The sequence below is a fragment of the Bactrocera neohumeralis genome, chromosome 4, assembly GCF_024586455.1.
Source record: "Bactrocera neohumeralis isolate Rockhampton chromosome 4, APGP_CSIRO_Bneo_wtdbg2-racon-allhic-juicebox.fasta_v2, whole genome shotgun sequence".
NCBI lineage: Eukaryota > Metazoa > Arthropoda > Insecta > Diptera > Tephritidae > Bactrocera > Bactrocera neohumeralis.
This window is the reverse complement of record NC_065921.1, coordinates 10,725,658-10,741,456: the sequence shown is the minus strand read 5'-3', so window position 1 is coordinate 10,741,456 and position 15,799 is coordinate 10,725,658. Positions and strand designations below refer to the sequence as shown.

At 34.8% G+C, this 15,799-nt stretch overlaps 1 protein-coding gene across 2 annotated transcripts in view; it reads right to left on the bottom strand.

The window, feature by feature from the left end:
* Window positions 1-9,156: 9,156 nt before the first annotated feature.
* Window positions 9,157-15,799, bottom strand: part of LOC126757413 (uncharacterized) — a 171,176-nt gene continuing 164,533 nt past the window's right edge. For both annotated transcript variants that reach the window (XM_050471314.1, XM_050471313.1), the window contains one exon: window positions 9,157-11,474. In XM_050471314.1, coding sequence (XP_050327271.1) covers window positions 11,335-11,474 — 140 coding nt within the window. In that variant the 3' untranslated portion in view covers window positions 9,157-11,334. The remainder of the gene's footprint in view (window positions 11,475-15,799) is intronic.

Here is a 15,799-nt window from a genome sequence, read left to right as displayed (position 1 = left end):
GCGTCGTTGAACTCGAATTTGTGGTAAAAAATGAAGAAAAGATAACCACGTCTGTACATTTCACAGCACACACTTGCACGCAGCTACCAATTATACGGCATTCGTTGCAACAAATGAGGTTGCGCGTTTGCCAGTGTGTGTGTGTGTGCGGGTACTTAGTAACGAGTAACACGGTTAACCGCAAGCAACAACAACAAACCGCAGCCTGCAACCAACGCTCCGCAAATATGCTGGAGATACATGCTAACGAATTAACTTTTCACACCAGACGCAAGGCCACCAGGGCGTATGCGTGATTTATTCGCTATGCCTGTGTAATTTTTATGTCACTCGTTTTTGCGGTTAAATAAATGAAACCTCTGCATGCCCGACATTAACACAAATAAAATAAAAATCATGCGATGCACACGGCACGCAGGTGCATACATACTATATATGTACATATATAATATTGACTGAATGAAAGTAAAATTTTCCGCCTGTTACGAGCACAGTCAGTTTGTTTATTCGTGCGAGGAGCGCCGATTGACGACTGTTGATGGGTGGCAAATAAGATTTGATGAAAAAGTTTGATTGCTGCCATTTGATGCACATATAAACACTAAAGCGCACAATCATTGGTCACAAGCCGCAATCCGCAAGCCGCATGACGAACGCACTCTCTATTAGCACTTTACCGTTGTGACGTGACCGCTCAGCAAATGCGGCTTATGAATGAGTTGCGTAACAGGCGTTTCGATTCGTTAACCTTTTTTAATCTCCCTGTGTGCATGTAGCGCTAGATTTGAGTATGTCAATTAAGTATCATGTGTGCAATTATGTGCCATAAAGCTAACATTTATGGAGAGATTGTGCATTCCTAAGCGCCTTCTAAGTCAACTTTAATGTCCACAATTAATTTTTGTGTTAAAATAGAATTGTTTCAAGCGCTTCATTACTTTGTGAAATAACAAGAAAAAATGTCAATTTCGATATCTTCCAAAAAGAGTTTCCACATAAGAACTGGATTTTGTTCGGTTAGTTCGTATGTGTACTATATACTATGATGGTGCGATATAATAAATTTTTCGGCGATTATACTGTTGCTTTAAACAATATTGTGCTCTTATTTGTCGCGAAGATTTCTTGTCAAATGAAAAATTTTTCTATACAAGAAACTGCTTTGATTGCTTAGCTTGTATGGCAGCTTAATGTTATAATAATCTGAACTGAACAATTTCTTCGAAGATTGTAGCCTTGTTTAAGATAATAAGTTATGCCAAATTTGGTGAAGATAACTTGTCAAATAAAAAAATTTCCGTATCAGGTTCCACTTTTGTTCGTTCAGTTTGTATGACAGCTAAATGCTATAGTAATTCAATATTGATAATTTATTGGGAGATTATACAGATGTCTTGGATAACTTTCTGTGCCAAATTTCATGCAGATATCTTGCAAAAAAAGCTTTTCTTAGAAGAACTTAGAATTTTGATCATTCAGTTTGTAAAGCACTAATGCAGTATAGTGGCCTGATATAGACAGTTTCGAAAATGAAGTAAGTAGAAAAGATCTATCTGCCTAATGATAGTACTATTTGAAAATCTCTTCTTCCGAAGTTCAGAAAAAGCTCTGCAAAAGCTTTGAAAAAGCTCTACAAAAGCTTTGAATTAGCTCTACAAAAGCTTTAAAAAGCTGACCGCAAAGCTTAACTTAACAAAAACTACTTAATGTCACCTTTCAGACATTCTTAGTAATTAGAAGTAATTGTAGCAATTTTGTGTAATGCTCAGTGCTTTCTTTTAATCCACTTACTTTCAATTATCACTTATGCTTTTAATTATTCTCCATATTAAATATTTATACATGACACTCATTATCTAGGCGATCTCTTAAACAAACTATTCTCCAATTAAGTAATAAAACACTAGACAGACACCTGCAAACGTATTATATGCATATGCAATAACAACAACAAAAGCATTCATTGTATTTATCCATTAACAGGTAGAAAATTGCACAAAATAGCTGTAATTAAGCGAAAGAAAATTGAATTTAATCAGCTTTCCTATATATGCTAGCATGAAAAGTCAACAGTGGCTTTTGCTCGAGTGGCTACAGACAGCTGAAGGTGACATAAGTAGCGATAAAGTCAACAACTCGCATTCTCTTACCATATTTAACGCATGAATGTGTGCTTGTTGCTGTTGTAATTGCAAGCTAGTGTCTAACACATACATTCCAATACATATGTAGATTGGCATAATTACGAAAGCATATCAGCTGGACAAACTCAACGAACCGCAAGTCAAATGGCTGTCAGACACTCAAAAGCACAGACACAGTTATTGCAACGGACATGTTGATAGATAGACAGCAATGTGTTTGTGTGTGTGTGGCGCACACGGTCTAGCAATTAGTTTAATTAACAAAATCAATTTTCTAATTAAAACATTCCGTCGCTAACACTGGCAACACCTTTGCACAACTACATTGCAGCATATTAATGACAGCTAACGGTGAAATGCTGATTTGTGTTGCATTTCTATGCAGGCGTTGAAGTGAAACCCAGTAAACGGAAAAGTTTAGAAATAATTCCAGCACGTGTACTGGGAGTTAGATGAACTTAGAGTTTGAGAGCATAAATACGAGTTTATGAGCCCAAAACACTTTATAGATTGATTTTGATTTGGGTTGGTTCAAATCGTATAGAAGCTTTGTGTTTGCATGTATAAGAAATATGTGTGTATATCTGTATTCAAAACCTAAAATGAGTCACGTCTAATTGATTCATATTTCAGATCACACTGAAAGTAGAAAATCGTTTTGCAAATACATTTCTTGTTAAGTCAATTGCATTTCTTCTATTTCGATCTACTTGAAATTCTCAAATCTAATACTTAGTTTATCGGCATATGTAGCAAACTATCGACTTCATTCCACTTCATCACACTCGACATTGAAGTCCAGGTGTCTACCGCCGAAGAGTTGTCAACAGTTGTCGGTTCTAATTTCGAGCTTTACCGACAATTTTTTAGGCACAGTCCCTTGAATGCCATTGGACTTTCAATCACTTCTGTCTCATCCTGAAGTATATAAATAGAATTATTTTAACCGGCATTAAGTTAGGTTTTTCAAATCAAGGTTTTCAATTCATTTATTCTTAATTTATTTATTTATTTATCATCCATTATTATAAGAATTAGCATTAATATCTGAACTGCTATAGCAGTGGTCAAAGTGCCATCAAAAATGATGAAATATTTGTGCTAACTGGTCTGGCAGACTTCTACACATTTATACGCGTCCACTGTATATATGTGTTAGACTAATGTGCTTCCTTGCACATTCAAACACATACTCATACATATACTAAGATAGTATAAGATTATACAAATGTTGCTCTTTCACAGTCATGAAATTTTTATGGAGTCTAGTGTGAATCGCACAATAGCAGACAATCACGTGATTATACAATCTCATCTCCATACACACAAGACAACAATATGTACATAGAGTATCTGCGGTTCATTTGAATTGATGCTACTATTGATGAGCATTCGCTTCGCTCACTATTGAAGGTAAGTTCTGCAAGAGAAAAAGCTAGTTCATTCTCCCTATTGTATTATTGCATGATTTATATAAAAGCTGCATGGACAAAAAATAGTCTAAGGGTTTTAAGTAGTAAGATATTGGAGACTGCGCCACGAACTCCTTGCCTACAAGGCGTATAGTGCCGTACTGTTGGAAGCAAAGGTCGCCCATATTAACATATTCAGGCACGAAAACGTCATTAGTATTTGTATCACTCCATAGAGTTTCTTTCACTGTAATATTTTGGCCATATGATACTTGATTTTTGATTGAAAAATTAACCAAGTTTCTTTCTAAAAATGAGTATAAACTAAGAGACAGCTGTCGAAAAGACCAACTGCCATAAAAGAATTGCGCTATTAAAAATCACAAGTCGAAAAGAACACCCTTTAATTGGTATGAAAATCTCTAGATTCCAGCTTTCAATTGATCAGAAGAAGTTAATGGAGGAAAATCGTGTACCTTATCGAAAGTTTTCTTAGAAATAAATAAAATAAGTATTGCCAGAGGTTACACTGCTTTCACGCGTTTTTAAAATAAGCAACTATATCAAATTATTGTCTTAAAATAACGTTTTTTCTGATAATTAATATCTTGCAATCTCCGAGAAGTTCAACGCAAACATTAAGAATGCTTACCGGGTAGTAGATCTCCTGCTGCGTCAGTCTTCCATGCCACATAATGTGCGCCGGCTTAAGCGCCAGGAATTAATCAATCATTTTTGATACCTTGTTTTGATACAAATCGTCAAGACATCGACAAGAAAAAATGGTCATATGGAAGGATAAGGTCTGTGCTGTTAGGTTGGCGAGGAAAAACTGCATAGCAACTGTTTTGCAAATAGTGCTTTAGCGATCTAGCAACATAAGGCCAATCGTTGTCATGCTTGAAAATTAAAGCTACGTATCCGGTCGTAATCGTCGTTTTTCAGCCATCGCTTGATTTGATGAGTTGTTGGCGCTAGCGTACTCCATTACTACCATTTAATATTAGATGCAAACAAAACTTCTTTTTGTAGCCTTCTAGCAGCCTGGCAAATCATCTTTTGACTTTTCTTGACCACAATTCATATGGCGATCAATTTCCTTACTTTTTAATGCATCGAAAAACATTTGAACCTTTTAAATGTCTGCTTATGTAACTCCCAAGGATTCAGGAAGTTCTACTTGCGTTAGACAACAATTTTCTTAGAGTTCATCATCTTCCTAGTTTCTTGATCGCCTACTATATTGTTCGTCTTCCAAACCAAAACCATCAAATTTTAATCTTAAGAGTAAGAGATTTGGCAACATATGTTATCAGTTGTATGTATCGGAAGTTTTCCCAATCCTTAAACATCATTTTCCTTCAAAGATTGCAAGCATATTAAACTAATTTAGTCCATATCATCACAACGTGATCTTTTCTGCATTGTGTTCACCCAGATTTGGCTTGAAGCAATTCCATATAAACCTCGAAGTACGAAGCTTAGTCATAAAATAAATGTTCCTCTTTGAATTGGCAAATAGCAAAAGCTTTTAGTTTCTCGAAACATTTAAACAATTTTTTTATTTGGATAAAACTTTTTAGTTGATTATTTTCACTAAACCCCATTAAAAGTTTATAAGCCAGCACAAGCTTGCTGAAAATCGTGAAAAAGAGCAGTAGAAGAGAGACAAGTGCTAACAACAATAACAACTTTATGGTGTTGCAATGACATCAGCAACAATTGAGCAAATATTATAGAGGCAGTTAAGAAATTTACCGCAATTTTTTCCCCCTAACTAAATGATATAGAAATGATAGTTTGCGCGCAAGCTATATAAAAGAAGAAAATCTTCAACAAGTAAATTGTATAATCGTAAAATTCATAATAGTTTGTGTACGCGCTTATAAAGCAATAAAACCGCGAGCAACAACTATGTAATACTAATGAAAGCGATAGCAACAGATATGGTGAGCTGGCTCTTGCCACTTTCGTGCAGCGGATGCCACGGCGGATGAGTGCTATTTGAAACGCCACTCACTAACGCAAGTACGCCGTTAAGCCGTAGGACTGACGAACCAAATGCTGTTGACAGTAAGGCTTCCGCCACGAGAGCACGAGACAAGACAAGTGTATACCCAAGAAGCTATTTAACAGTTAGAAAGTTGCCGCGGCGGCATATAGCTATGTGTCTATCTATTTAGTATGAGTATGGCACAACCTTAGCGTATAGACTTTTTATAATTTCTAAACTCATCTAGGGCCAAGGCGCCGTACGCAAGGAGGACTACTTAGCTAATGAAAGGCAGCGGAAGTGATAATGAGACGTTCTGAAGACATATAAGGCGTTAGATGGAAGAATGTGCGGGCGGTGAGAAGGAGGCAACTTAATGAAATGTTACGAAAAACTGCAATGACTTCACAAATGAGGCTGCTGGTATGTGCCAACGCTATTGGAAACCAGGATATCGGGTTGCCAGACAATCAGCGAGGCTCTGCGAGACGTGACGCTAAACGTCAGGAGGCAAAGCAGTTTTTGCTGATTACCAGCCGTGTCTACGAGCCGTCACTGATGAGGTGGAAAGTTGTCGAAGTAGCAACGACACAAAAACAAAGAAAAGCAAATTTTAATACAAAAGTTGCTGGCGACAATGAGTTTAAGCGCTGGCATTAGGAAATTAGAGTTGACGTAAGCGCGGATGGAAAATGGATGTGCAAATGATTCTGTCACCAACGCTAATACCCGTCACACGATGACAGTGTAAAGCGCGATGGCCGCGCAGACTGCGGTATGGTGGACGCAGTTGTTGAGAGCGGAGAAAAATTGGTTGCTAGAAAGCGCTGCCTCTTGGCAATCGCTGGTAATTGAAAAACGAATAAATAGCTGGGCGGACGTGCTGAGCGTATGAAAGCGGAGCTCTTGAAGAACGAAGAAAGAGGGCGAAATTAATGTGGAATGAGTTTAGTTGAGTGGAGAATTTATGCTTGTAGTTGTTGAGCTGCGAGCTGCAAATGCTTCAAAGAGGCTTGGTTAAAGGAAAGTGGAAATTTTAATAATTTATATGTAACTAGGTAAGTATAAATAATCGAATAAGGAACTCGAAATTTTCATAGATAAGCTGCGCCATTAATTCCCAAGGGATGAGTGTGCCAGGTAAGCTAAAAAGTTTTTACTTGCAATTAGTGGACATTGAGAGTTAAAAAGATGCGTACAAATGCGTGTATTTCGCTGATACTGCTGCGTTGTAGCTAAGTTTCTTAAAGAAATCATACTTTAAATTTTTGTGTACTTAAAGTGCTGTCATTGACCACTATTCATATTCTCGATGTGTGAAAAATCGGATCAGTCATCCCATTACTGAAACCTGAGCGGCCCGTCAACCAAGTGGGTAACTCTCTTTTCCCCAGTAGTGGATACGCTTGAGGCCTTGTAACTGCCGTTCATCACTTAAAATCTGAGTCTAGCAGGCCACCAACAATAAAGTGCACGGCACTTAATCAAAAACCACCCAACTAAATGACAATTCTAGTAGCGTTGAACTTGTCAAAAGCTTTTGACTCAGTCAATCATATAACGCTTGAAGAAATTGAACAATCCTCGCTCCCTTTAGGTATGAAGCAGTGGACTATGGATTATCTGAATTCTAACTTAAGACAAATGAAATAGCCTAGCCTACTATCCTTGGCTGCCTATATTAAGGAGCGTCTCAATGCTTTCCTCTTCCACGTTTGAGCTACTTCTATGAGGACATCGGTGTTTACAGCCACCACTGGCATTATCCTTTGGTATACTCCGGTTCGGGATCCGATGAGGTGGTGCGCAAGGATCGTCGTGGTAAACGATTTTACCTCATGCGCGACAAGCTTATGACCCATTACAACGTTCACCGCTTCTGCAATGCTTTAGCGAAGCTCCAGTCATTGAACAATATATGTACGTGTATCTGTTGAGGAAGGTTACGAGTATGTCCCGAAAATTCTGTGCACCCATCTGGAACGTGTTGCCAAAACGTTATTGAAGGATATCGATCGCGATGAACGTGCACTGAAATTAGCTGACATTGAACGCTGGATCAATCGCGTAGTGTAGAGTATCGATAAGGGTTATGTAACTGATGAAAGTATTCGCTTCAGATTTTGCTAGTAACAGTTAATGAAAAAAACATATTTTTTATATTTCTTTGAGTCCAGAGGCAACAACATACCACTGGACGAAATCGAGGGTATCAATATACTCGGCGATCTTATTGAGCCGAGCTATCTCTCTGTCAATCCCGGTTTCTATGACGATCTTCACAATCAGGGTCACAATGTCATTTCATTCTCACACGATCCAGACAATCGTTTCTTAGAAGACTTCGGTGTTATAGGCGATGTCACAACCGCTATGCGTGATCCCATCTTCTACCACTGGGACGGCTACTTGGATGTGATTTTCAATCGTTTCAGGGAGAAGTTGGCTGTGTACAACTGAGTTCGGTTACAACGGCGTAACGGTAACACGTTCAGATGTTCGCATCATTAGCCCAACAAAAAACATCAAAAACACTCTGCTGAATTACACAGAGCGTTATAAGTTTTTTGAATATCTTTGCTACTTCACAAAAACTATTCCAAATATAAACAAAAAATATATATAACCGTTTTTTGAAACTCCAGTCGACTTTCGAGTTTGTTTTAGTATGCTTAAAATATAACAGAAATCACTTCAAGCGGAATATTTGTTAAACAGTTCTACGAACCATACTTAAAGCGATTCCTGCATAACTTAACCCTAAAAAGTTAAATTTTTCCCATATACATTTGTATGTACCCGCACTCACATATCCTGCTGCTAGAATTAGTAGCCATCATTAGCATAAGTATGTGCATACATTCGAGTGCGTAAACTTCGAGAGGCACTGCAGCGATACTCGAGCAGATTAAGTTTCAATAAGCCTCTAAGTGCTTGCAACATATTGCGCCAATTTCACTAACTGTCTGTGACGCAGCGTAGAAACGTGGAGGGGACTTCGTCAGACGACTAATGACATTGCGAAAATGAAGAAAAGAGTATAATATTGCAATTAGATGGCATTAAAGTTTGAGTGGCATAACTATTAGAATTAGGGAAGCGTAACGACGATAATGCGCGAAGAAGAAATGAAACAAAGAAGCAAAGGCGGACAAATTCAGTTAGGCGCAACAGAAATTCGGTTAAGTGGCTGCACATACTATAAATTATTTAAATGGCAACTTGAAGAGTTGGCAGTTTAATACCAGAAATTTCCATTATTTTTTTTTTGTTTTACTTTACCTGTTTTGCTTTTAGTTAACATAAGAAAAAATTTAGTTTTTTTTTTTGAAATTACAATTTTATATTTATTTACCTTAGTTTTACTTTTTACACATTTCTCATCACTTATGTCTTATTTACTTGGAAATTTTAACTACACAAATGTTATAGTGCTTCAGTTGCACACTTTTCTATTGCCCACAACAGGCGCTTACATTCTTACTTAGAAAGTTCACTTTATGTACAATGTTTGCCTCTAGGCTTAAGTATTAAATTAAGTATAGTAGTTATAGATAAAGTTTAGTAATGTGTATAAATTCTATATATATATTGTTTTTTATTCAAAATCATAAACAGTTTTCGTTGAAAGTCATCAAGCATGAGTTTTATAATTTAAATAATTTTTTTAAAGCGAATTTTATGAAAACAGAAGTGAAAATATTTTCATGAAAATATACCAATAATTTGTTTTAATTTAACTAAACCTTTATGTTATTGAATTATATATAATTTGCGATTAAAAAATAATTTTTAATTGTCTATAAAATTATATATAAAATTTTCGGGGATAGTCGGAAGCGAAAAAAAATTTTTTTTGAAGAAAAACAGATAAAAAATTTCTTTTAGTTTATTTAGCTAACTTTTGTGTTATTAAATTATATATGTTGGAAGATCAAATTGTTAATATTTATTCATAAAATATTTTATCGCGATTTGGACAAAATTAATAAAACTTGGAAGCGAGAAAATCAAAAAATAACTATAACCTTTAAATTATATATATTTGTAGAAGAACATTTATTTGTAGTTATGTATAAAATTAATTCTAAAATCATTTAAAAAGTGTAGTTGCAATTCGATGCAAATTTAGTGAACTCGTACGTGAAGAAAAAGCTATTTGAAAACAAGAGCCTGTTTTTTGGTAAAAAATAATTATTAGCTATAAAAAAATTTATAATTATTTATAAAATTATTTTAAAAATATTTTGAAGTATTGAGTACCATAATTAATAGTGTAATATTTACAGTTTCAATTAAAAAAATTTTGCCATAATATCATAAATTACAATATAATTAATATTTTTTTATTTCGTATTATTTATGATAATTATAATATAATTTAATTTTATTTTTTTATCTTATTTCTTTATTTATTTTATTTTATTTTATTATTTTACTTTATTTAAATTTTTTTTTATTTTTAATTTAATTTAATTTTATTTTTTTATTATTGTATTTTGGTTTTTTATTTTGTTTTATTTTAATTTATTTTATTTTGTTTTACTTTACTTTATTTTAATTTATTTCATTTTATTTTATTTTATTCCATTTTATTTCATTTAATTTTATTTTACTTTATATTATTTTAGTTTAATTAATTTATTTATATGCATTTAGTTATCTTTATCCTCTTTTTTTGCCTACAAATTTTTTAATTTTTCATCAAATATTTCATACATTTTCCTTTTAATTTGTTTGCGTATTTAGCTTTTTTTTAAACTCTACACTGCACATTATATTACTAAATTATATAAATATTTATTATCTAAAGAGCTTAACTCGATATTAAAAAGTTTTGAATTTTTGCTTTTTATTTTGATTTTTTTTAATATTTTATATTTTGATTATTGATTTTATATTTACATATATAGATTTTAAGGACATGATTAGCTAAGGATTTTTGCAAGTTTTAAATCAAATTATTTTTAATTATTATTTCTTTTTTGTATTTCTTACTTCATAAATATATACAATAAACATTTACAAAATCCAAGATTTTCCAAAATTGTTATTGTTGTGTGAATCGTATACAAAAGGAAATAAAAATAAATTTTTTTTTATTAAAAAATCTTAATCTAAAATATTTCGAAATTTTTCAAAAAAAAGTATTAAAAAATTACTATATTTCTGCTAAATTTACTTTTCAAATTTTCTATAACCATGATCTTTAGAAAAGCACAGACTTAACACACACATAAACTTGCAATAATTTTAATTTTTTACCATTTTCGTTTAATTAATTTGCTACAATTTCACACCCTCAATTTTTATACCGACACTCGGCATATATGTTCATATAACTAACTTCGCTTTTAAGTATATTCAGATCTCATCGCTAAATCGTCTACTTCATATCATTTCTTTTTTACTACACGACTTTCTATGCTTACATTTACCGCGCACACCCACACCACCACACCACACAATTGCCCCACATTCACACTCATAAACGCCCAAGCACCCGTGAACCCATGACCAACTAACATTATGCCCGCTTACATTATGCCTTATTAGATGTTTTATTCAACTTAAATGCCTAGCCATATAAATACCTACAGTATGTATGTATGTGTGTACTCGTATATACTCATGTGTGTTTTTGTTAGTAAACACGTGTTATTTATGTGCAGCAGCGTCAAAAGGTTTTCGTGCACCAAAATACCGCTTCGCTCCTTAACTGCTGTGTGTTCCTCGCTGTTGTCGTTTTTGTGGCGCTTTTTGTTGTTGCTGCTCGTCAGCGTAATTATGCCAGGTTAACATGCACATATGTTTGTATTATTCGGTAAGCCATGGCTATTATGGCCGTAATGCCATGCAAATGCGTCTGATATGATTTAGTCGATCCGCCCACATGACCGTGATACATCGCTGCTGGATTATCACCTGTTGATACAAAACATAACATAAAGCGGTATTAAAATCAGAATTTTGTTTAGTAACACAGCAAAGCAGATTAATAGTCGCTAAATATAAGAGTGGCTAGCAAATGAGAGAATTACAACTAGATTATATGTTTTGTTTTTGTTTGTGTGAAATTTCAGGAAAACTTTTGGGCTAGCTTAGTTTTGAAATAATTACATTGATTACAGCTATTAGTTGTTATTTGGGATTTTTGGAGGAAATGTATTATATATAGATAAAGTGGATATTTTAATTGTTGCGAATGAAACTTTAAAAATGTATAACTTCCATGAAGAGTTTGAGCTTTAAACAGAATCTGACTTAAGTCTTAATGCATAAAAGTTGCTACTTTATTTCAAATTGGTTATACAGTGATTAATCGCTGGTATTATTATTATTTTATTACGAGAGAGCACACGACTTCTCCAGTGTCTTCGCTTAATTTTCAAGCAGTAATATAATGTCCTCCTCTCACCCCTATGGAGTGCTACTGTACTTAACTTGCTAAAAATGACAAACGAACTCTGTAAACACTTCTCAAAGATTTGGGATTCCGATTCCAATTTTTTTACAGACCCTGTCGCAATCTGTTGCAGGAGTATAATAATTTAGTTCACCTAACGGTTGTATATGTCACCGAAAACTCATCGTGCTAGCTCAGTAAAATGAATATTTTTGCTTCATATTTTGTGTTTTTTTTTTGCGAACTTTGACCTCATCGATTTTTCTATTATTTCTTTTAAATAAGTTATTAATGATGATGTTAAATAACAAAAATATTTACAACAATTTGAATAATTTTATTAATTCAAAACAAATTTGAAAATTTTCTTCAACGAAAGTTGATATTTGTGCAAAACAAGGATTTATAAAAAATATAAATGAGTTTAATTAATATTTACATTCAACGTTTAAGCTGTTTATTAGATTAGTAACATATTGAATCTTCCTTTCACTCTGGAACCAATTTTAATCGTCGGGGCATCGAATTTACTAAATTTTCAAGTACGCTTATGTCGATACCTCACCTCATTTCTCAAAATGGCTTCTTTTAAGCTATCAAATTGTTGTCCAACTTCGTAAACAAAAAAAAAAAAAGGAAAAGAATGCTCCAAAAATCCACAATTGGATTCAGTTGTGGACTTATAGTTGGCCAATCCAACAACGGCATACTTTTCGACTCGAGAAATGTCTTCGGATACCTTGCAACATTTATAGGGGCATTATCTTGTGTAAATAGCCAGTTTTCGCTATAAAACATATTCGAAAATTATATAAGTTCGCTTTCATTGGTCGGATTACGTCTACTCATACTTGTTTTTGCACTAAAAGACCCGCATACCAAGTTTCATCAAGATATCTCAATTTTTACTCAAGTTACAGCTTTCACCAACAGACAAGCAGACAGAATTTCAACTCGTTATATACCAGGTTGTTCAATAACTTTTGTCGTTTGATGAGAAAAACACAATTTTATGATCCCCATCCCTGAAGTGAGAACCCGAAATGTCTGCAAAACATTCAACAGGTGGTATTCAGAATTAATTGTTTTACCATTTTGCAAGTAATCCACAAAACAAAATTCTTCTCGCATCTCAAAAAACTGATGTCATAACCTTCTTGTCCGATTCACACCACTCTTTAGTCTCTTGTTTTGATTCAAGATCATGGTGATAGACCCAAGTCTCATTTATTGTGAAAACCGATGCACAAAATCCACTTCATCCCTTTTAAAACGCTCCAAATATTGCTGAGAAAGTCTCATTCGAATGTGTTTTTGTTCCATTGTTAGCGAATATGGCTCTCATTGTGCACAGCTTTCTAAAACGCAAACTTCACTCATATATATGGCTCACACTGCCTAATGAGATGTGTAGAGCCTCTACTAAACCACGCTTAGTCAATCGACGATCTCCCAAAACCGTATCTTGTATTTTGGCTATGACTTCTGGTGTTGATGCGCTTTTTGGACGTCCTTTACGTAGATCGTCTTCAAGGCTTGTACGACCACGTTTAAATTCAGCAACCCTTCATTCTACTTTTCTAATTGTAGGTGAACAATCATTACACACTTTTAAAATTCATTCGTGAATTTCTCTTGGTGCTATACCTTCCAAAAATAAGAATTTTATCACTGTACGATAATCAATTTATTCCATTGTAAAAATATGATGTGACACGGCATCACTTAATGGCTTGTAAACGAAGAATGAATTGGCAGATTGAAATGAAACTTCACATACGTTCTTATGAAGAGTGTACCAACAAAACAAGACAATACAAGAATAGTCCCTTTTTCGACCGTATGACCAAAATTTGCCCAAATCGAGCCAAAACTATTCGGCCTTTGGTACCTAATCAGTAGACTCAATGCTTATAGTTGACTTTTTACCGAAAATATTGGTCTATGTGGGAGATATATAATTGAAATTCAGAGAGTATCCCTTCTTGATAATATTATGTCTGTGTGTCGCAAATGGTTTGAATCGGGTCAGTACTTCCTCAGCGCTATATATACATTATTTAATGATTTTCGAACTTCCGGATTACTTTTGAAGGTACTTATCTTTCTACAAGAGTATGTTCGGTTATACCCGAACTTAGCTCTTCCTTATTTGTTGACATACATATGTTGTTATACATAAAGTCAACTGTAAAGACAGAAAATCATTTGTGCTAAATTAGAGAGTTTCTAAGAAGTTTCAATTCATTTCAAAAAACTTGAGGGCGAAGTTGCGATATAGCATTACTTGATATACATTTTCTTTCGATTTATTTACTATTGCTTACATCGTCTGTTTCAAAGTAAAATTGAATTCTACGATAATTAGGTGAAATTGTTAACCATCTTTGACCATGCTCGTGCTGCAGTTGTTTACTTATAAATGACTTGGTGATTGAATTTGACCTTGTAGAAGGCTAATGATCGACATATTCTTCTAAGGACACTGCACCAATTTGCAGCTTAGTAACAGAAAACATCTTACATTGTCCTAATTTTGTTAACATATTTTGCATGTTGCCAAATGTTTAAGGAATAGAAGCAACTGCACTGTTGAATGGATGTAGACCAAAAGCACCCATTTTCACCTTTTTGTAAGCTAAAGTAATACTAAACTAAAAGAGATAGAATGGTCGTTCAGGTTTTCTCTTTTTCTAACTAAACGGAGAATGTACAGAAATGTTTAAGACATGTACATCAAGCCTTTTAAAGGACTCGGACCTGTGTTATTTTCCATTTTTCCGTGACTATTCGCCAAATTTCAGCATTTTAGCTCGGTTTGGTCCACAATGAGGAATACTCGTACCAAATGCCATCAATATATCTCGATGTAAAGTCTTTCGGTTATTGTTTGTGCGAAGAGACGAAGAGTGGTAAAACAGAGAAAACTGCCGTGACATATAAAATTTAAAAAATTTAACTTTGAATGCCACGCATTCTCAACTCGTTGTTCGGGGTATAGACCAAAGTATTTTAAGTGTTTAATAAGAATCTGCAAATATTTAAGTCCCAAGCGGCAAACAAATACTAAAGCAACCCAATATTTACTTGAAACCAGAATATTTCCACAGTGTCTGCTCCGCAGCTGCCGCTGTGCGCGTACAAATATTTCGCAGCAACGCTGTTGTCATTGCGGTTTTGTCAATCGCCAATATATGGCAAACAAAGTGTAAAATTACGCACACACACATACAAATATACACATATATACATGCATACGAATGTGTGTGTGCGTATCGATTACACGTGTATACACTTTTGAGAGTAATTTGCGCCGTTGTTGTCAGCGTTGTCGCGTTTGCTCGCCATCAACGCCGATGTCAACGCTTTGAACAAAACTATATGTACGTGTCTGTGTGTATGTGACACATGTTATGGTGTGCGTATTTGCATGTGTGCGTTTATTTTACAGCCAAGCGACTGACTGACTGACTGCTGTGGCTGGTGTGGCACGCAGCAACATCACACGGACGCAGACAGACAATGCTGGGCTGCCGAGCATTTGCATTTGCGCTACACACACACTCAAGTAGGCATAACTGCTTAATGTAAGTTTTTCAGTTAGTGCGTCATGGTCGCCGTAGGCTTAGGTATTTGTGGCACGTGGCATGGCGTTAGCGCAGTTCATGGTTTTGCAATTTTCATAAATAACTTTTATTACTCGCGCAAGGAATGCGCGCTGAATGATGCTGGCTACGTGCATGTGGCAAGCAATTGCCGTAACAAACATCAACGACCGCAGCGGGCCAACACGCGGCAGCAACAGCATTACAGTAAGCGCATTTGCAAACAACGGAAAAAATTC